The sequence below is a fragment of the Camarhynchus parvulus genome, chromosome Z (assembly GCF_901933205.1).
Source record: "Camarhynchus parvulus chromosome Z, STF_HiC, whole genome shotgun sequence".
In the NCBI taxonomy this organism is placed as follows: domain Eukaryota; kingdom Metazoa; phylum Chordata; class Aves; order Passeriformes; family Thraupidae; genus Camarhynchus; species Camarhynchus parvulus.
Window position 1 is genome coordinate 22,611,811 of NC_044601.1, and position 20,761 is coordinate 22,632,571.

Genomic DNA, 20,761 nt, shown 5'->3' on the forward strand with positions numbered 1-20,761 from the left:
GTGATGCCCATGACTGTGCATGTCAGGGAGCTTTTTGGCACAGGGTACCTTGCCTTTCAGAGGCCAAGCAGATGCTTTTTATCTCCATACACCAGTGAACCCTCCAAAGCCATGGAAAGCTCAAGGCAGCAGTGTGGATGCAGCATCATTTGCTCCCAGAGCAGCTGCACAGTGTGAGGGAGAGCACCACTCTGACCTCAAAAGCCAAGGAGCAGTGGGAGACAGACTTCTTGTGAGCTGGAGCATGCAGGTGATGGGACACTTTTTCCTGAGTGCAAGTTTTGTCTCTAGAAGGAATGCCTGGGAAAACACACTGGAAAAGTAGACAAAGACAATCCAAGCTAAGTGATGACTAGCAATACTAAGACCTTTGAAGCTGGTTCACACACTGCTCGAACTATGGATTTCATAAGTTTGTTGGGATTTTTTTTTGGTGGTCATTCAGGCTGGTTTACATGACCACTGCTTGATTCCAGTCATTCAAGACCAAGTTTGGGTTTTATACTCCTTTTTTCTTTATTTGGACAATATATATATACATATGTACAAAAACACCTATGCCTACTTTTTTTTCTTTTCCTTTTTTTACAATTTCATGTGATTTACAAAACAGGACAGCAAAATAACTTATAAAGAATACGAATACTGTACAAAAATAAAACTGATTAAACTATTGGGAGTTGGTATTTTACAGTGTTACAAATCACTGGTTTGTAGAACAGCATTTTTAAGTATGTGTCCAGTCTGGTGTATGCTGGCCTAAGTCCATCTGCAAGCTGAAAACAGATCTGTAATGTTGGTCATGAAGAAAGTTCAAGAAGTATGTTATATAGCTATACCTTTAAATCCATGACTTCTCTATACTAATGGACTTTCTTAATCAAGGAGAGGAGCTGTCCTAACTTCAGTGCTATTAAGTACTTCCAAAATAGTACAACAAGTACATACAGTATTAGAGAACCTGATTTTCCTTTTCTTTTCCAACACTTGCAACACTATTCAAAACTTAACTTCAAGATGCAAGGATCTAACCTGCAGTTTGTTTTAGGTCTTAAAGCCATTGTTTGCTTTTACTGAAAGAAAAAAAAAAACAACCAAACCAAATGAACAAAACAGTACAATGATATCCCCAAACCTGGTAATTCCCAATGCATTCTCTTAGAGATTAATGAATCACATTAATGCTGTCTGTCCAATGCTGAAATACAGCATACACTACCATTTAGGAAGGGTTTTTTTTCAGAAACAGGATCTTGTCCCTGGCAGTGGTGACACATGCCTTGCATGTCCCATTGTCCCATGGACTAAAGTACCTCCCGCCTATTTCAGACTTTGCAGGAACATTTCTGTAAGTGTGCATTCTACCCCAAATACACAACATGGATACTGTAAAGCTGGCCATTTACTTCCATGTATCAGTTAATCCTGGTAGCTAAGTGACCAAAACGTTTACCTACTGATTTAGGAGCTGCTTATCAGCTGTGGCTTGTAGTTGTGGTTGATTGGATGTGAGGGTCTTGTATTTCACAGGCTTTAATTTTCCAAGTGCTGTATTTGTCCCACAAAATGGCAACAATCCAGACTGCAGGACGGAGACTTGAAATCTAGCTTGATCTTCAGAGAGAAGAACACAGATGAACAAAGATCCACCTCTGAATATCATCGGGCTGCTCATGGCCCTGACCCTGCTCCACAAGGCAGCATTAACAGTACTGGTAAGCAGAATACTTTCTGTATTTCTTGATCAATAAAAATACCAACACTACCAGATTTTATTACAAAGAACCTATGTCCCTATGACTCAATCTGAATACGAGAAATTAAAGTTTGGTTTCTAAAATAAATGTTTCAAAAAGCTGAAACGGAGGTAGAAAGTGTGCTTGGTTTCCTGATGTCTTCACTGAAGAAAACACATCCCTTTTTATTCCATAGACTGTTCAATATCCCCAATGCTTTAAAAGAAGTTCTCTTCACATAGACGAAATCTATCATGAACTACACAGGTAAAAACACAGTATGCAAACTGATTTCTAATGCTGAAAGCCATATACAACTGTAGAGGAAAACACTCTACTCTCCGAGTTAATTTTTTATGTTTGTTTCTAGGAAGCAAGCTTTTTATCAGATAAAACAATAAGATACTGTAATTGCAGGTGTGCTAACAAGATCTTTTATGTACAGAATTTTACAAGATGACCTAAATTCATCTGCAGTGGAGACACTTTGGGTTTCAGTGTAAATACTCACAAAAATAATTTGGCCCTAAGTCTCTAGTAGGGCTGCACCCCCCCTTCCTCTTCTGGAGGAAAGGGTAAAAACCAAACAGAAGAACATTGCTGGAAAAAAATAATGTGTAAACAGAATTCTCCCCCATTATGCAGCTGGGGAGGGGAAAAAAGATATCACTGATAACCTCTTAAATTTCATGCTTTTAACATACAAAAATTTGAAATATTCACTAATGATCACATCTAAAAGTTTTCATTCAGTGGTCTTTCTGCTCCTTTTAAAGATCAAAAAATAGCTTTAAAATAAAAGTTAACATTGCTTTTATCACCATTTGACGTGCCATGCGTGACACAGGTACAAAGTACTAAGAGAAGCTTATGTCACAAAGGAGTATTGCAAGACACCTTCTGTATTTCAAATCAGCTTGTGGTATTCCCCCATACTCCAAAGAAAGAGCAATCAAGAGATACAGGAGCCCTTCCAAAGACCTTCTTACAGTAATTTTAGGTGTTTCCATTATCAGAGTGCTCTTAAGAAAAGGTCTACTCTCTCCATAAGCACACACAATTCCCATAGGACTCCAAGGGAGTTAGGCCATGGTATGAAGAGAATAAATCTTTAAGGCAAGTGTAGGAAGAGAAAAAGCCTTTAAAAAAGCAGCAGTTTGTAAAGATGGTAGCTGCTTTGTGCACCCATTCAAACAAACCACAGCAGAATAAAGCACTGTTAGTGGCATTTCTGTAGTACAGTACTATATCACTGACAAGTAAAATATAGGATCATATGAGAGACATACGCTTCAGCTCCCACATGCCCGCCACATTATCTAGGCTGAGCTGTTTTTTTCCAGGTAAGTGAATAACAGAGCTAAATACACACACAGTCAGAAAACTGCTGAGCTCTTTATGGGGATTTTTTTGCTTTAAGATTTTCTTGAATCATACATGTCTTTACTGGAAAAGTCCAGCTGATATTTAAAAGTATAGTTAATACAAAGAAAAGTTAAAAATACCTATTTACTTTAATGGGCCTTATTGAGTATAAATTCACCTTATCTCAGTATATCAATCAGATACTATTGGTAACATATGTAATGTTTCTCTTAATAGTCTCTTTAAGTGCAGGAATGCAGAAGATACACAGAAGTAAACCCACTTCTACAATGTGCTATGGAGTTTTTATCTGAGTTATTTATGTGACTCGGAAAGTGTTTTTACTCGACAGACTCTAAATACAAGCAGCATTACACTGTTCAACAAAACATGTTCATGACACAGCAATCACAAAGACTTTGGGGTCATGCTACTGTGGTGGCACAGGCCAGACCGCCCAGTCCTATGTATGTACACCAGTATCAACGCATACCTTGGAAGAGGTGGTCACCTCCTCCCTGGCTGCCCCTTCCCTCCTCTCACCCCACAGTCCACTTGTTCCAGACTGTTCTCGGGGCAGAGCCAGGAGGTGGAAGATGGGGAGGGGGATACTGAGTACTTTTTTTTTTTAAATGCCGGCTACATGTGCTTTTGGACAGCAAGGGTGACCGGCAGCGCAGTGGATGCTCGTGTTCTGGCCCCACCGCCTGCACCCTCGCCACAGCCTGCCTCTCTTCCGCTCCTTCCCCAGGGCCAGCCCTGCCTTCACAAGGAGCTGCTGGAGCCGGACTTTTTGGATCGCTTGATCATGCTGGGGTGGAACTCGGTGTGGCGGCGGGCGTGCTTGGTCAGGTGGTCGCTGCGCATGAAGCGCTTCTCGCAGAGCGGGCAGTGGAACTGCTTCTCCCCTGTGTGCGTGCGGTAGTGCCGCGTCAGCTCGTCCGAGCGGGAGAACTTCTTAAGGCAGTCGGGCCACGTGCAGGGGAATGGTCGCTCACCTGTGGGAAGAAAGGATGGCGAGACATTATGGGAGGCAGGGGTACTGCAGATTGGCACATGCCAGCTCTGTGAGGAGCCAGAGAACATGCTGCTGAGGGAAAAAAGCTGCTTTTGTTTCCTGCCATGGTGCCAACGTCTGTGGAGTTGTTGATAACTCACTTCATCAGGTTTCACTCTCACCTCCAGTAGAAACCAAAAATCCCTCCAAACACATGAAACTCACATTCTAGTGCAGAACCTTACATGACCTGAAGACTGTCAAAACAAGAGATGAGCTCTGCCTTTGCCTGTATGTTTTTCATATTGGTCTCACTACAGTAGCTTGGGAAAGGTGTGCTAGAATTATTCCTCTGACATTTCATTCTACTGAATTATTTGTAACAGTTAGAAAATGATGCCAAAAAAAGAATCATTTAGCTAGGACAAGTCTTTCCAGCCCAGGAAGAACTGAGTGGGGAGGCACTGGGGAGAACAGTGAAGCCTCAGGGCTGTAAACATGTAGGGCAAAACTGCTGCACCTGCAGAGGGAAGTCCCATGCTCCCCTTTCAGCCCTTGCTCCCCTTTCAGCCCTTGCTCTGGAAATCCAAGGTATTCCAGCAAGTATCAATCTCTTAGACAGCTGGTTTGAAGACAGGAAAAACACCTCATTATTCCCACTCTATCGGAATAAATGTTTGCCATAATGATTAAAAACAAACCCAAACATGTTAACCTAAATGACACCACAACTTTGCTTTTACAAAACAAGGGTGCAAGGATTGAAGAGCAGTCCACGTCATTTTCCTGGCACTCCACATCCCTACAGTTCACCTCTGTGGGTTGCACAGGCTTTGCCTTCAGGCACAAACACAGTGCCTCCAAAGCAGCAAGGCTGACCCCTAGTACACAGCACAGATGGAAACTGAAGGTGTTTAACTTCACACAAAAGATTTCCACCATGCACTGCTGCAGGTTTGATCCTTTCATTCACCTTCTTCAGAACTTCCTGAAGGGAATATAAATGGCAGCTCTATAACAGCTATTTATAGACAACCATGAAATACAAAATCTATCCCAGGGGTCTTCCAGCTTGGAAGAGTTGGAAAGACATTCAGGAACTCCAGTATTTCTTAGTACTATGAGGTTTGGCACAACAGGTGAGCTCACTTTACATTCAAAGATCAAAAAAAAAGGAGTGATTTACAAAGTGGGACCTGGAGTTCTCCCCAGATACAACAGCAGGGACAAAAAGCTACAGACTTGAATGAACAGCCCTGAATCCAGGAGGACAATAGTCCATACAAAGTATGGTAGAGTTGCAGGGAGGGACTCTCTGATGGCATCCAAAACGCCAAAGGAGGATAAGGACAGGCCAGGTAAGCTGAGGTGTAGTTACACCAGGGGCCCTGAAAGCCCTAGTAAGCTTCACTAAATAATGCTTCACTGTTTGGGCTCCCAATTATTTGTATTCCTCAACAGGCAGCTGCCCTATTCCAGACCAACCAGCATGCCATGGAGCTGAGCAGGATGAGTGGGACTGCCTAAGTCACAACACAGCCCTGTGGCTGCTGCCCCTGTGCTTGCCTCCTTGGCCTCATGGCCGTGCTGGTTCTCAGTCAGGGGAGAAGGATGGAGTAGAGGAGGTCACGCCAGCTGCCTGCCCAGGCCTGGTGGAGGCAGAGCTGCCAGCCATCGTGAGCCAGGGCTACTTTGTTTGTTATAAATGCATTTCTCGGTTCCCTGGTGTATGCATTTAGACATGGATGGAAGACCTTCTGAACAACCACTGCCTGTATAAAACAAATTAATTAAAACAGTATGGAGGGTCATGGGTGCCTGAACGCCACAGCCATAGCTCCACTGTGGAGCAGCACCGGGAGCTGTATGGAAACCTCACAACACCACTCCTGCCTGGCCCTTAGCATCTGAGGCAAGTGTTTCACTTGTGCTGCTCTTTTGCAATCTATCTCATGGCTTCTGTCACAGCTCCTGGAAGCAGGTGGCAGTGGGAGGTGCAGAACAGCTTTCTTGCCCCCCCCCCAGGAATGTGGGAGGAGTGCTACACATCTTGCACGTGTGGAGGTATCTAGTGTATGCCTCTGTGTCAGGCACTTACACCTCAGAGCAGTGGGAGCAACTAAGGCATCCTGCCTCATCTCTGGAAACCACATTTCCAACCATCTACCTCAAAACAGCTCTTCAGTCTGCAGAAATGCCCAGCCGTAAACAGGGAGATTAGGTGCCTAGGCTGCATCAGTCTTTGGGGAGCAGCACCTATTTTAGGCATGGTAGTATCCAATCTGAGAGTCTAAAAGTAGTGTTTAAAATCTGGCCTCAAGCAGCCCTTAAGAAACTGAACTCCACCCTCATGCCCTCCTGGAATTTCATCTGGGAAGATAAAATGAAGCCCTGCTTCTGAAATTCCCTCTGACACATGACAGGGGCAGCATGACCTCCACCATAGCTACCCCACACATCCATTGCACATGCCAGGGGAAAGCACTCTAAGGTTATGCAGTGTAATCACAAAGCTTTAGGGAAAGGCAGGGCTTGCTCAGGATCACATGAGGATCACCTCACCTGCTGTGCTTTGGTACTGTACTCTGCAGGGAATCAACCCTGGGCCCAGCTGGGGGAGGATACAAAGGCTGTGGGAGCCTGGCATGGTGCAGACACCTTGCTACCAACAGGAAAGCTGCTGTGCATGAGGATGGGACACCGTAGAGATCATGGCCAGAGATGGGTGGCCACGCTCCCTTGGAGGCACCTGGATGCCACCAGCACGGCCCCCATCCACTGCAGAGCTCCCAAGTAGAGTAGTAAAGAATGACTCCATCATCTCAGCAATACAAACCTGCACAAGCTGCCACAGCCACTTTGGAAGTGCCTATATGAAAGCAGGCACAATCCCTGACACCTGGATGCATTAAACGCCAAGCTTCTCAGAGCAGAGATAAGGGGGAGGGAGGCTTTTCCAGGCCCTCAGGGGTCATCTCTGAGCCCAAGAATCCATGTCTCCCCTTGGTCACAAAGCTGTAAGGGATGAGAGCAGCTCTAAGAGATGGCACCTCAGTGACAGCCTCAGTAGGTGCAAGGCAGGCATGGAGTGTGTCTTTGGGAATCACTGAAAGCAAGGAGAGATGGCTGATGGCATGTGATAGCCGTCCACTCTACAAATATGGTGGCTGTACCTATCTGCTGTATTTGACTTGCTTTCTTTCTGCAGGAGCAGAGATGTCTGTGGAAGAGCACTCTGAGAAAACAAGTCTTGCAACTCATCTGCTTGCTGAGCAGGCAGTCGCAGAGAGAGCTGCAGTGCAAGCTGGCGCTGCCTCCATCTGGAGACACAGATTTCTGAGTCAGCTCAGGCAAGGCGTGCATCTTCCTTATGATTCTTCTCCCTTAGTTTTGGGGGTAGTAATGCTAAAGCTTGAAACATCAACATGCAGTGCTGTTACACACTGCTTCCCTTAGTGGCTGTATTCTACTGACTTTTTACATTATGCCTCCGATGGGATTTTCCATCGACAGATGAAGGAAAGGTCAATGGTACATCATGATAATTTGAAACTATGTGTGATTGGATCCTAACACAACAGACACAAGAGGTGAATAATTTTCTTTAAAAAATAAGATGAATTATGTACACACATATATATTCAGAGCAGCTTACAGAAGTAAAAAGTGAATGAGAAACTGATTTATAGGTAATAGGAACAGGTGCATCTGCAGACTCCCATTCTTTGTGCTGTGTGGCACCAGGAATAGAATGAGGGAGTTTATTCTCAGTATAAGTTAACAGTGGTGTTTCACAGGTCTTCTCTACAGTCTAAAGAACTACTGCAACCCTGGCTTACTTTAAATCCCATGTGGATGTAAAGGCCTTTGCTGATCCTTTTAATCTTAGCCCTCTTGCTACACCTGCCATTTCTGACTTGTTCCTTCTCCCACCCTCTACAACAAATGCTTAGTTTGTTCTTTCTGGGCAAGTTTAAACTCTATATCTAAGCTACTTTGTAAGACCTGAGGCAGGTCGATTTTATTATATTCTGAATAGATTAAAAAAAAATCTTTTTTCCCCTACCCTAGGACATTCCAGATTTTCCCACACTGCAGTCTTACACAGAAAAAAGAATTCTGAAAAAAGAATACAGAGTGGGCATTAGCAGGCTCATTAACATAAGTACAGGTAGTAGTGGTATCCTAATTAGTCATCTGCCTCCTCACCACAAAATGCTGCTTTATGTGTGGATGACTGAGGTTAGGAGCTGCAGTTCATGATGGCTTTAACACACAAAATATCTGCTATCTATCTCAGGTATCTCTCACTTTCTCTCCAGTTATTTGCCCCACACACCCTGAATGAGCAATTTCCTGTGGGACACTGGACTTTGACTGACTGAGTGTCCACATGCCAGATATTCTGGTGAAGATAGATCATCTGGGCAGACAGACTGGAGGCCTTTCAAGCAGGCTTTTTCCTCTTCTGAGATATTCCAAAGTCAGAAAATTAAAACACATGGCAACCAGGTACAGATACTGGTGCAGAGAGAGATCAGCAGTGTGGATGTTCAGGACCATATGCCTAAACCAACACTGCCTGAAGCACCTAAACCATGGTCATCCAAGCAGACAACTGACCAAAAAGATGGGATAGGCAGCAGATGAATGGGTTCCAGCAAGGGGTTTATTCTGCCAGGACTTAAGATTAAACACAACAGGTTGGTTCAAGTATTAAAATGCTGCTTTCAGCAAGTATTTAGGGTGTTCTGACATTCTTAAAACTACCAGTCAGCAGCTGCTTGGACATACAGGTGTTTTGAGTCTCTTTCCAAAGTCCAGATGCAAAACCACCTGCTACAACCTGCTGCTGCTGAGTCTAAATTCCAGGAAAACTGTCTTGCTGTTATCCCACTGTGATGCAGTATCAGACACAAGAGATGCCCTTTCAGCTTCTCTGTCAGAGCACAAACGTCCCTGACTGTGTTACAGAAAGCTTTCTCTGGGGGACTGTGCCTCCATGCGCACAAACATACACAGAGAGAAAGATCAGTCAGGTAAGCTACTTGGGAGAGGAAAGATCTTTCCAAACCTCCCCAAAGAGTAAAATCCGTGCTTTTGTAGCTAAGGCAAGAGCCCTCAGCAGTACATTCATGGATATGTGAGACAAATTCCTAGCTCTTCTCCTTTCCCAGCTCATCTTCATGCGAACTTCCTCCATTTTGCAGTAATATACTTGAATAACAACAACAATGGAGAGACACCAACTCCTAGCCTGGTGCTTACATACCTAGTGCACTTACCTGGGAATAAAGGACATTGGGTTTAAGCTCCTGTCCTATATGAATAATCAAATTTCCTTGCTAAGATGAAACAGCTTTGACAGGGAAAGGAGGAATCCAATTTCACATGCATTCAGAAAGATAATGTAACTTATGATATTTCACTCTGAATTTATTAGCCAGTGTTTCAACAGACCTTTCCCTCAAGTTTGAGGTATTTATGGAGTGCTCTCAGGCTGTGCACATTAATCATAACCTGAATACAGATGGCGAACTGCACTACCACAAATGTACAGTGTCTGAGGTATTCTTTGCCATCACTCCCTCAGACCTTGTCTCTTTAATCTTAAATTGGCCCTCCCCTGCTCTTCCAGCTGCAGGCTTGGAAGCTGTTCAAGGCCAGAAGCACAGGAGCAGCAGCCTGGTGCACAACAACACAGCAGCCAACAAAGAGGAACAAAGGAGTTCCTGCAGCAATCTGAACAGCTGGCGCTGCAAGAAACACAAGCTAACAAGAGCAGTGACACCCACCACATGGTCTCCAGTGCCATAGCACAAACACTGAGCAGAACTTGGTAAAACTGCAATTCCAACATATCCATCTGGAAGCAGGAGTTGTGCTCTTATGAATAATGCCTGCTCACTGCTTCTGTCCTACACATGAACTTTGTCATGCTGACTCAATTGATAAACTTTTCTGGAGCACTTTCCCACAACTGACACATACACTTGCTTAAAATCTTAAATTTTTATCAGAAAACAAGACAACTGGAAATTGGACAATTTTGAACCTAATCTTGAGGATTTCTGCCTACCTTATTCAGCTGGCAAGGCTCCCAGTCATGTTTCTCCAAGACCTGGAAACATGCCCATTAGAACTCCAGCAATTTGTGCATTTTCATTAACCATGGTATTTCACATGGCAATCTGAATTTAACAAAAAATCTGTTGTTGGCTCCACTTTTTGCTCTTGGGTCATATTCTAAAGGATCTGGGTAAGTGACATGGCATGAGCTGGACAGGAGGGTCTTAAAACACTATATTTCAGATTGTGCTCAAACAAAATTACTGAGAAAGATCTCAGTGAGCAGAGGACTGTCAACATACCAGCATCTGTACAGTCTGATGAGTGAGATAATCTAGAACACAAATAACAAAGCAGTACAGTCAAACAAACTGATACAGGGGCTCATCCAACACCACGACATCTGGATAGCAGCAACAGGCAGCTGCAGTGCTTGTTCCACTCTCTACTGGAAATGCTCCTCCAAGTTCCCTGTGCAGACTGTCAGCCTACGGGTTCTCACCTCTGTCCAACCCCTGCTTCCGAGCACTGGTGAGAGCCAAATGCTGGGAGCACTTAAGAGTGCATCAGCTGCCTGGTGTAACAAAACTCTCTGCATTGTTTGGATCCAGTTTACATGATGATACAGTTGGCTGAAAAGCTGAGCTGAAGAGGGAGAACTTTTCTACATCTGGATTTTGAGCATCTAAACTCTTAACTAAGGGTATCTGATGTGTTTGTGAAATTCCCATCAATCCTCAGCCTCCCCAGGCAAGTACACGCCTACAAGTCCAGTAGGAGGAAGCATGTCACAAGCTACTTTTAGGGTACCTTTCTGGTCAGGAAGGAGGAACAGAGGAGATCTAGTATCAGTGGTAATGCACTTTTTAACTGGATTATATTCACACCATCATAGCAAACATGAATTTTGTACAGCTTGTTTCTCCTGCCAGTTTCTCTCCCTGCCCTTTGCCCTGCACTCCCTGGCCAGGCCTCCTGACTGAGATTGCTTTTTTGTCGTATGCCTTCATTTTCCCTGGAAACATGGCCTGCACATCCCTCTCTATTAAGCTGTTCCCCCTGCTCCATCTTTGAGGCTAATAATAACCCTACACCTGTCACTTGAACACCTGTAACCCTACACCTGTCATAACCAAATCTCTAAACCCACCTATTTAGAGAATTTCTGTTTCTTCTTCATTTCGAAGGTAACTCTGCTTATCTGCTGTTGCTTGTCTTTTTCTTGCTCAGATGGCTCCTTCACCTTTTCCCAACCTCTGTACGACTTCCAGGGCTTGGGTCTCACCTAGGCCGGGCAGCACAAGCAAGGGGACTGCTTGCACAAGCAGGACGTGCAGTGCCATCTGCTGATCTTTTTCTGTAAAGATCAACTCAAAAGACAAGTTCAGATGGATGGCTAACTTGGGTCTCCTGGAAATTAAACTAGCATTATCAAAGGCCCAAACTTCAAGCAAACAGTTATACAGACATTTTTAGTATCTGAAATACGTAATCTTTGAAACAACAAGTTTAAAGAATGGTTAATCAGATACAGACCTCTAACCTCTCAGCATCAAGTTTTTGCCTTCTACCCTTCTACCTTGATTTGGTATTTTGTTTCTTGCTTTGCATTAGGCTACCAAAGATGAACTGGTGAGTTTTCAGATGCCCAACTGCTACACAGAAAGAGAAGGATCTAGAGCTTCCTAATTTGCTTGGTTAGGATTAATAATATATAGAATATATAGAATAAAGAGAACTGTGAGTATGCACAAGTTCATGAGTGTGAACAGAAATCCTTAAGCCATTTTCCAAGAAAGAAATACTGGGATTAAATATTAAAAATTAATACCGGGAAGCTTCAACTGGTGGCTGTGCAGCTACTTCCATGAAAGCTACACTGCAGCAAGTATCCTAGTTGGTGGCCTGGTGAAAAATGGCCGATAGATGAGAGAGACATTATTTGAAAAAAAAGAAAATAAAATGGTACTAAGAAGGGCCCATTCATGCTCTGTAATATATAGTTATGAATAACTCCAGAGGTCCCATTGAATCCTACTGTTGCTAAGGAATTGCTGTCATCTATAAAAATAATTAACATTATCAGTATCGTTTAGCATTTCAGTTAGCTACAATTAACTTCACATTAGGAAGCTCTGAAAGTTCATTACTCCTGGATGTCTGCAGTGATTTTAATCACACAGAACCACCATGACAGTACATCAGTGTTTCTGAGTCAAATGCCTCATACTTGGAACTAAGGCCACCCACTTGGGAGCAGCACATGCTAAACCTCATACCACTTGAGCAGTACTTATTATAACACTACTGCTTACAGCAGGCTGTGTGGGTTGTACAGTACATTAATTTACATGTCATCACACAGAATGCTATCTCAGCCAACATCTATTCTGGTTCTCTTATCAGGGTGGATATTTGAGCGTGGGGTAGTAAATGGAAATGATACTAACATTTTCTTTGTCACTTATGAGACAACATTTTGGAGAGCACCAGTTAAACTCAGCCTCCAAAAGAGCATCTGAGCTGCAGTCTCTGAGCTGGTAACACAAAAACTCTGGGCACTGGTAATGAGGTCAGCACAGGGTCACTACTGACCATCCTCTTTCCCAGCTCAGAGAGAAAGTCTAACAGCAGAGCTCATTGCTGAGCCACATCCAGTAATCCTACTCCCTTCTCTCCAGCCTCTAGAGCTCAGCACCCAGCAGACCTGCCAGCCAGCAGAGCGCCAGTCGGAAAGAAGCCCCGAGCCTCTTCCTCTGCAGTGCACGCACATATAGGCGCACCGGTGAACCGGAGCAACGGAGGCTGAGCTGGAGCTCAGATGTGGCCATATCCTACCCAATCCGTATTAAATTCTACAGCAATGCCTGACGGTACATTTCTTGGGTGATCAACTCACTTTGTACCACACTGCTAACCATCACAACCAACAGACAAAACCCAAAAGGTACCATCACTGACAGAACTGATGTAAAGCACATGAAATGTCTTGGCAGTGTTTGTCTCATTTTATTCACACCTTTCTGCTCCTGAACACAACCCTTTAATTCAGACCATTTTTAAAGCAGCCTTTTGTACTCCACTATGATCCCAAGAGCAATTCAGACCCATAAAGGTTTTTATTCAATCACTTACACTGAAGGTCTAAAAAGAAACAAATAAACAAACAAAACCCACCAAAACGAACAGAGAAGTCTGCAGCTGCTGTCCCCTTGGGGCTAGGCTGCCGCAGATATGTTTTATCTCCAGGTTTCCATGTTGCCACACCCTCCGAGGCGCCCGGGCGAGGGCCGGGAATGGGAGCACACAGCTTGATGAATGAAGCCCTTGTGGAACGCGTCAAAGCTGGGTCTCGGTAACCGATAGTGCGAGGCGCTGCCGCCGGCAAGAACGGGCTTGGTCCTCCCTGTCCGGCGCCTCAATGGCCCCGGCCGGCGGCGCAGGTCGGGGCAGCGCCGGGGCGGCTCGGGAGCAGCCGGGGCTGCTCAGCTCCAGCGCCCGACACCGGCTCCAGCTACCGCGCTCCCCGAGGGCGCCCATGCCGCCCGCCGGAGGGGGTGTGTCCGCAAGCCCCAGAGGTGCCGCTCGCCCAGGCTCAGGGAGACACCGCCGCCGCCGCGCCCTCCCGAGCCGAGCCGGCAGCCCCGCCAGCCCCTGCTCCGGCGCCATGGCCCCGCGGCATCCAGTGCCCGCAGCCAGGCAGAGCTCGCCGCCAACTCTGCGGCCCAGGCCGCGGCTTCCGACGGCGGGAGCAGCGAGAGGGGTGCGGGCGGGACTGCGCTGCGCTCGCCTCCCTTGCGGAATGGGCGCCCAGTTCAGACCCTACAGCGGCAGGAAACCCTAATCCCGCCGCCCCTGTGCTTCCCTCGCCGACGCCCCGAGCGAACTCGGCGGCCCCCGCCGCCATCCTCCCCTCCCAGCCGCGCCGGACACGCCGAGTTCGCTCCGCTCGCCGGCATCTGCCGCCGGCCCGCGCTGCCCGGCGGGGCCCGGGCCGGTTCCCGGCCGGCGCAGGTGGGCGGCGGGCAGGGCGCGGCGGGAGGCGCTGCCGCAGCCCCGCCCGGGGCGGCCGCCGGCTCCCGCCGGACGAGGGGCGCCGATGAGAGCCGGGGGAAAGAAGGGGGGGCGTGAAGCAGGAGGACACACGAGCCAGCCCCGAGCGAAGCCAGAGCGGCGCGGCAGGGCGGCGGGGGGCGCGCGGGGATGCCGGGCGCGCCGCTGGCCGGGTTCATCCGAGGACAAGCGCTCGCTCCCGCCCCCTTCCCTCCGCCACCGCTGACCTGTGTGCACCCGGTAGTGCGCCTTGAGGTGGGAAGACTTGCCGTAGACCTTGCCGCAGCCGCTGTAGGGGCACTTGTGCCGCTTCTCGGCCGCCAGCTTCCCCTTAGGGGCGGCCCCGGCGGCGCGCAGGCGGGGGGGCGGCCCCGGCGGGGGGCTGCGGGGCGGGCTGGAACCCTGCTCGGTGGCCGCGTCGCTGTCGGAGCCCGCGTCCTCGTCGGGGCTCTCCACGCTGTCACTGCAGACGGAGGGGGCGGGCAGCGGCCGGTACTTGTTCAGCTCCAGCAGGCTCTTGGCGATGGCCAGCAGGGCGCAGTAGTCCTTCCAGGCGTCGCGGGGGTCGCGCAGCTCCCGGGCCGCCTCCCCCTCGCCCGGCACCTTCAGCCGCGCCGCCTCGGGCACGGCGGAGCGGTTGGAGATGGAGACCAGGCACTGCGCCGCTACGAAGTCCACGTACGCGACGGCCGACATGGTGCGGCCGCGCCCCGACGACAAGGGGGGCTCCGTCCGCCCTCACTGCTCGTCCGCCGGGCAGACCGCGCCGCCGCCAGCCATGGCCCGCCCGCGGCGCGGGAAAGAGCGGGGCGGAGGAGGAAGGGGGCGTGGGGGGCGAATAAATAGCGGGGCGCCGGGCAGGTCCTTCACCGCCGCCCCCCGGGGGCGGCGCGCAGTCGGCGAGGGGGGAGCGCCGCCCGCGCGGCCGGCCCGAGTCCGGCGCAGGGGCCGGGGGAGAGGATACCGCCCGCCCCGCGCCCCGCGTGCTCCTTCCCGGGGCGGCCGCGCCGGGGCCCATCACGTCAGGCTCAGAGCCCCTCCCGCCCCGGCCGGTCCGCGGGCAGGGCCGGCCGGCTCTGTTTACTTTCTCCCCCGCCACTCACGGCGCCCCTTTTCTAGGGAGGGCGTGTCCGCCGGGCGGCCTCCCAGCCAATCGCCGCGCTCCCTCCCCAGGCCGCGTGCTACTCCGGGCGCCCCGCCGCGACTGCTTAAAGCAGCGATGCCGGGGCGCTGCCGGGGGCGCGATGGCGGGGGCGCCGCGGCTCCGCTCCCGGCCGCGGGGATCGCGCCGCCGGCTCGGCTGCGGCCCGGAGGAGCCGGCGGCGGCCTCGGGCGGGGGCCCGCGGTGGGGGCGGCGCGGGGCGGCAGCGCCGAGCGGGTTAAGTGGCTCCCTGGAAGTCCTACGGTCCCAGCAACGGGCCGGCCAATGGGAAGTGAGCCGGCTGATGTCACTGGCAGCACTCCGCCAATCAGCGCCCCGTCCCGAAAGGTGCGCAACGCTCGGAGGCGCGGGGAAGGGCAGGAGGCGCGGGGATGCCCCGCCCGGGCGGGCTGTCCGTGACCCCGGCGCGACCCCGGGCTGGCCGCTCATGCCCTGCCCGCGGCTCCGGGACCCGCCCGGTGCGGCTCCCTGTACTGCCTCGGGACGGGGCCCCCGGTCCGCGCGGGCAGGAGACGGGAGCACGGGCGCTGTGCAGGAAGCGGGAGCCCGCGAAGCCCCCCGGAGGAACCCGGTGGCGGCGCTGGGCGCTCCATCGCCGCAGCGTCATCGTTGAGACAGACGGCTCCGTAAGGCGGGGCAGAGGGGAACCCTCTGTGCCCCCACGGCGAGCCGGGCAGGTGCCTCGGCGGGGGTCACCGAGCGGCACCACCGGGGAAGAGTTTTAGGGCCACCTGATGGTGTCTGCCGTTTGGCCTCTGTTAGCAAAAATAAAGGTCAGGTTGACACTTACCCCGTCGCCAAGTAAGTGCCATGCAGCCTAATCGAATCCCAAAAACCTGTCACGTCTACCCGAATAACATGCCCCCATCTCTGCCCCATCGAACGTGCAAAGCTCATAGAGTGTTGTGAAAGCTGACTGACCTGTGCTCAGCCAGAGAAGACTGAAAAATTGGATTCTGTAGCAAGCACTGTTTAAAAAAAGGAAAAGAAGTTACCATCATCCCTAAGCCACCAGTACCGAAGTGTGAAGTATGTTAGTGTGTTTTGCTGCTTTGCAAGCATCAGGAGAGAGGGTAACAAAAAGACTCTGCCTTTGAAATAATGAGCCTCTCTACGGCATTACCCAAAGTAACACGGGTGCCTCTGAAATAAATCACCGCCGAGATGGAGAAGCACTCCTGTCAGATAGAGGAGCTTTTCCCGGCTTTTGTGAACTGCATCCCAAGGAGACTGAGTCCTGGCAGGCCAGGGTCCCTAACTGAATCTTCTGTCCTCAGCTGCAGCCCACCATTCCTGACAAAAACAGACAGGGACTGAATGGTGGAGAGCTTTATGGATTGCTATTAATTTCATTAGCTGAATGTGGAAATGATGAGGAAGTAGCTACCGAAATGAGGCAGTGTTGTTCTGTTCCTGCAGGAGATAAAAATTAGTGATGTCGGCCATTTTGTATGCTAGCACACTAGGTCACTGTGTGTAACCTCGAGCAGCAATAATCCCTTGCCATGGATAATTGGCATCAGCCATGGATAATTTTATGTGTCATAACTCAGAAAAAAAATGCACAAACAAAACAAAAGAGCTAGAGGCTAAGTCTGTAAGTGGATCATCTGTAGGCTGATGAAGACCAAAGAGAGAATGTGAATAGAGCAGTGTTTCTAATGAGGTGGTCTTCAGGTCTCAGTCATCAGTCAGCAAGTCACTCTTAACCCTGTTCTCACAGCATTTTTCCCAGCTAATCTAGCACCCGTTGGCCTCTGGTGCTTAAGAGACACCAGGCAGAATGAGGTGTGATCTCCAGGTCTGATAGGAAGGAGGAACAGAAGGTGGTGTTGATTCTTTACCACTAAAGCTGTTGATATATGTCTGGTTTCTGTATAGTACTGGTGCCTACAACCTTCTGGTTCCTTCAGAGCGGCAACAGCATTTTACACAGAAAACTGCATCTCAGGTTTGTTAATCTGGGTATCCTGCATGTAACTTCACAATCTGCATGTCTGTAATCTTTTTTCACAGCACTTTCAGAGCTTCTTTGGTTGACAGTGTCCAAAAGTTCCTGCTAGGAGCTATCCTAATCCACATTTCAGTAACATGCAAATAACTTTCCGGAAGGTGACTTGCTTATTTCATGTCAGATACGTTAGTAAATACCTCTTACATTAATTTGTACAGTTCAAAGAGGAAAGTGTTAATAACAAATTCAAATAAAAAAGACAAACCTTTTTTGTTTGCAAGCTTCTTTTGTTTTAAGGTAACTCTTAGCTAATTTAAAGATTAGAACATAATCTGTGCCCAGTTCCACAATGAGGAAGCATACCAAGCTTTTAAAATTATTCCAATATTCCTCCAAAAATATACTGCCTATTAAAGACAGTGTTGCTTTTTTTTTAATGTATCTAGTAGTCCAAAATCCCAAGACTCCAACTGATTTAGATCCAAACAATACTTAAAAAGCCATGCCAATGTTGTACAGAATTTTATACTTGGAGACGGTATCAAAGTGACCATGTCTATTTTCTGAACAGCAACACAAATGTGCCTGGAAACAGGATTGTGCTCACAAACCTGTTTGTCTCCAGATGATACAGGCCATCACTCAGATTTGACTGTGCTGATGGTTTCAGAGCATGCATTTAATCCATAGCTCGGTTTATAATTCACAGCTAATTTTTTGCAATAACTGGGCTAAACAAGGATGTTCTCTTAGACTGTACAAATGAGGTGTGAAACCTGGCAGAGGGGTAGGACCTAGGTGATCTTTAAGGTCCCTCTCAACCGAAACCACTCTATGGCTCTGAACCCACAGCAGCACTTAGATATAACCCTGGCACCCTTTGTGACCCGAGGGCACTCACTTGTGAAAGCCTGAAGCCCAAATTCAACCCACTGTTTATGGCTCCAAACCAGCTTCTGGCGGGCAGATGTTTGCCCTCTGCACAGTGCCTGGGCACAGGAATGCAGCACATCTGGGTGCAGTCAGGGTGGAAGTTTCAGTGGCTGCTCTTAAGGTGGCTGCTGGTTCTCTGCTCCAGAGGGACAGTGCACGGACAGGAGCTGGAGTCCCAACAGGGGAGTTGGGAGCCGTGAAAACTGTGACCCCCAGGTCAGTGAGGAGGGCACAGGTGGGGGCTCAGGTAACAGCCAGGGACTCATGCTTGAGGGGAGCACAGGGAGATGGTGCAGGGGAATAGCAAAAAGCATGAGAAGTGAAATTCAAAGATCTGCAAAGAAGGTGAGGGAGAACAAGTCTGTGTGTTTGTGAAGGACTCTTCTCACCAGAGGGATGGGCACAGGTTCTGTGAGAGATTTAAGGCTGTGGAGGAAGAAGAGCTATTTATTATTTCTGAGGCTTTAAAAAACAGAACTTGTCAGAATAAAAGCCATGTATCCTTTACTCCATGCCCCCAAGTCTTGTGCACCCTGACCCCGTGCCAAAAACATTGCACCCTCTTTCTCTAGGATGAGGGTGACATGCACCTGGCAGGCACTCTTGGAGAGACCCAGACTGTGGGAACCCTCAAGTTTTTGCTCCAAAAGCCAATTTATGTAATGACCTTTAGTGCCACTGTGGCCAAAGAAAACCTTTATTTTGTGGAGCAAATGGTCTCATAAAGACAGTCTGAATCAGGTGTTCTTCTTCAAACCTTGTTCTATTGCTTTTTGTGGGCTGTTCTATGGAGCACAGAGGTTTCTTCTCTGATGGTAACTTTCTTCCAAGACAAAATGAAATCTTTCTTTCTTCTGTATTAATATTTCCTACTATTTTGAAGGTTAAAGGATCCAAACATTATTCCAGATTCTGCTTTGACTTTTTTCATTCTCCAAGACTCATGGCATAAGCTCCAAATGATTTGACAAGATGCTGAGGGAATGATCAATTGTTAGTAACGGCTGAAATTATATATCAAGATAAATGGCCTGTTTGCTGACATGTGTTCTTTAAGCCCGTGGCCACGCTGAAAATTCATGACTGATATTCTGGCAACGTGACAGAATGGTAATTCAGTTGTCATATAAATATGAACACATTATATTTTACATGTGTGTGGTATCTTTCATACCAATGCATTGCCCAGATTGTCTGTATGTATTATCAGGGGAATGCAGCAACCTCTTCCACCAGACAACTGGCACAAATCCCATTGTGAAGGTTGGTGTGGTAGGAAGGAGTTGCTTTAACCTGTTGAAGGAATGGTTCTCAGTCACTGAACACAGAGCAGACAAAAAGTTGCTTTATGTGATGCAACAGAAACCTTCAAATTCAATTTTTGTAGATCAGAAGAATTCAGCAGAGTTGCTTGCTATGTAAAGTCTTGCAAAACACAGTAAGTATCTGCTGGCAAACTGTTCTTCCATTTCAAAAGCAGCCATACAGTAGAAGGCTGCTGACAGAAGACGTTTCTAGCCTGAAAATGCAGGAGTATGAGTACTATCAGTCTTAAATTCAACTTCTTTTAGAAACAAGCACTGTGGACACAGAGCTGTGCTCCTTTCCTGTTTACTACTAAACATACTGTTTACTACTTGGAGACTGTGTTTCTCTGCTCTTACCTTTAACTTCTTCTGGTCTAATTCTGCCCTTCTGCATGACAGGATTGATTGTGGTCTTGGTCTTGAGGTCCTTCTAATACCTCTTGAATTGCAGCTTAACTGTGAGCAATTCAGCTGATCTTGAACCTCGGTAATCGGGATGGCTCCTCCCTCCCGGGTTTTATCTCCGCAGGTGGTAAGCGTGCCGGAGATGTTGTGCCTCAATGACATTACAGCCCGCTTGGGCACCAGGGATCTGCATTTCAGCTCGGTTTGGGTGCGATAGTGGTGTAGCCATGGCAGCATTGAACTCAGCGTGGGCTAGGTGCTTGAGTATGCACCCAGGATCCCAGATGGGTTTTACAGCCTGCATCAGACACCACCCTGCAGTGTGCATATGGGTGTGTGAGTCTCAAGTTCAAAAGTAGAAAGCTAGACTAGAGTTAATTTGGGAACATCTACCTTTGACTGTAGAGAAGACATCCAGTGAAAAACAAGCTGGCAGCAGAACAGCCACAACATAATGTGGGGAATGTGGATTAGAGGTCAGCCTCCATTGGCAGCACTTGCTCAGAGCTCATCAGGTCGGTCTGTTGAGTGCTGTTGAATGCAAGGCCTTCCAAACTTCCTAATTAACACTGGCCCAAGAGTTGGTGGCAGCTCTGCTGTTTCGCCCCGGAAGGCTGTCACAGTGAAGGGATGCCGTGATACAGGTGATAAGTAAGCACCGTCGGGCAGCTCACTCTTTGGATGAGGTGTTGCAAAAGAAGAGAAAAAAGGCAGAAAAAGGAGAGGGGCGGAAAAGCAGTGAGCAAGGGCAGTCCGTGGTCTTCGAGGGCGGAGAGGCGG

The 20,761-nt window shown here is 48.3% G+C and overlaps 2 protein-coding genes across 2 annotated transcripts in view; one reads left to right on the top strand and one right to left on the bottom strand.

Annotated features, from left to right (window-relative positions):
• Positions 1-2,403, top strand: part of SMC5 (structural maintenance of chromosomes 5) — a 47,366-nt gene extending 44,963 nt beyond the window's left edge. Inside the window, exon 22 of the mRNA XM_030968346.1 lies at positions 1,531-2,403. Within this exon, the coding sequence (XP_030824206.1) occupies positions 1,531-1,608 (78 nt within the window). The 3' untranslated portion in view covers positions 1,609-2,403. The remainder of the gene's footprint in view (positions 1-1,530) is intronic.
• Positions 397-15,036, bottom strand: KLF9 (Kruppel like factor 9). The gene is made up of 2 exons (XM_030968348.1): positions 14,448-15,036; positions 397-4,099 (listed from the first exon to the last, which is right to left on the bottom strand). The coding sequence occupies exons 1-2, from the start codon at positions 14,914-14,916 to the stop codon at positions 3,867-3,869; spliced, it is 702 nt and encodes a 233-aa protein (XP_030824208.1). The 5' UTR covers positions 14,917-15,036; the 3' UTR covers positions 397-3,866.
• Between the last annotated feature and the right edge of the window lie 5,725 nt (positions 15,037-20,761).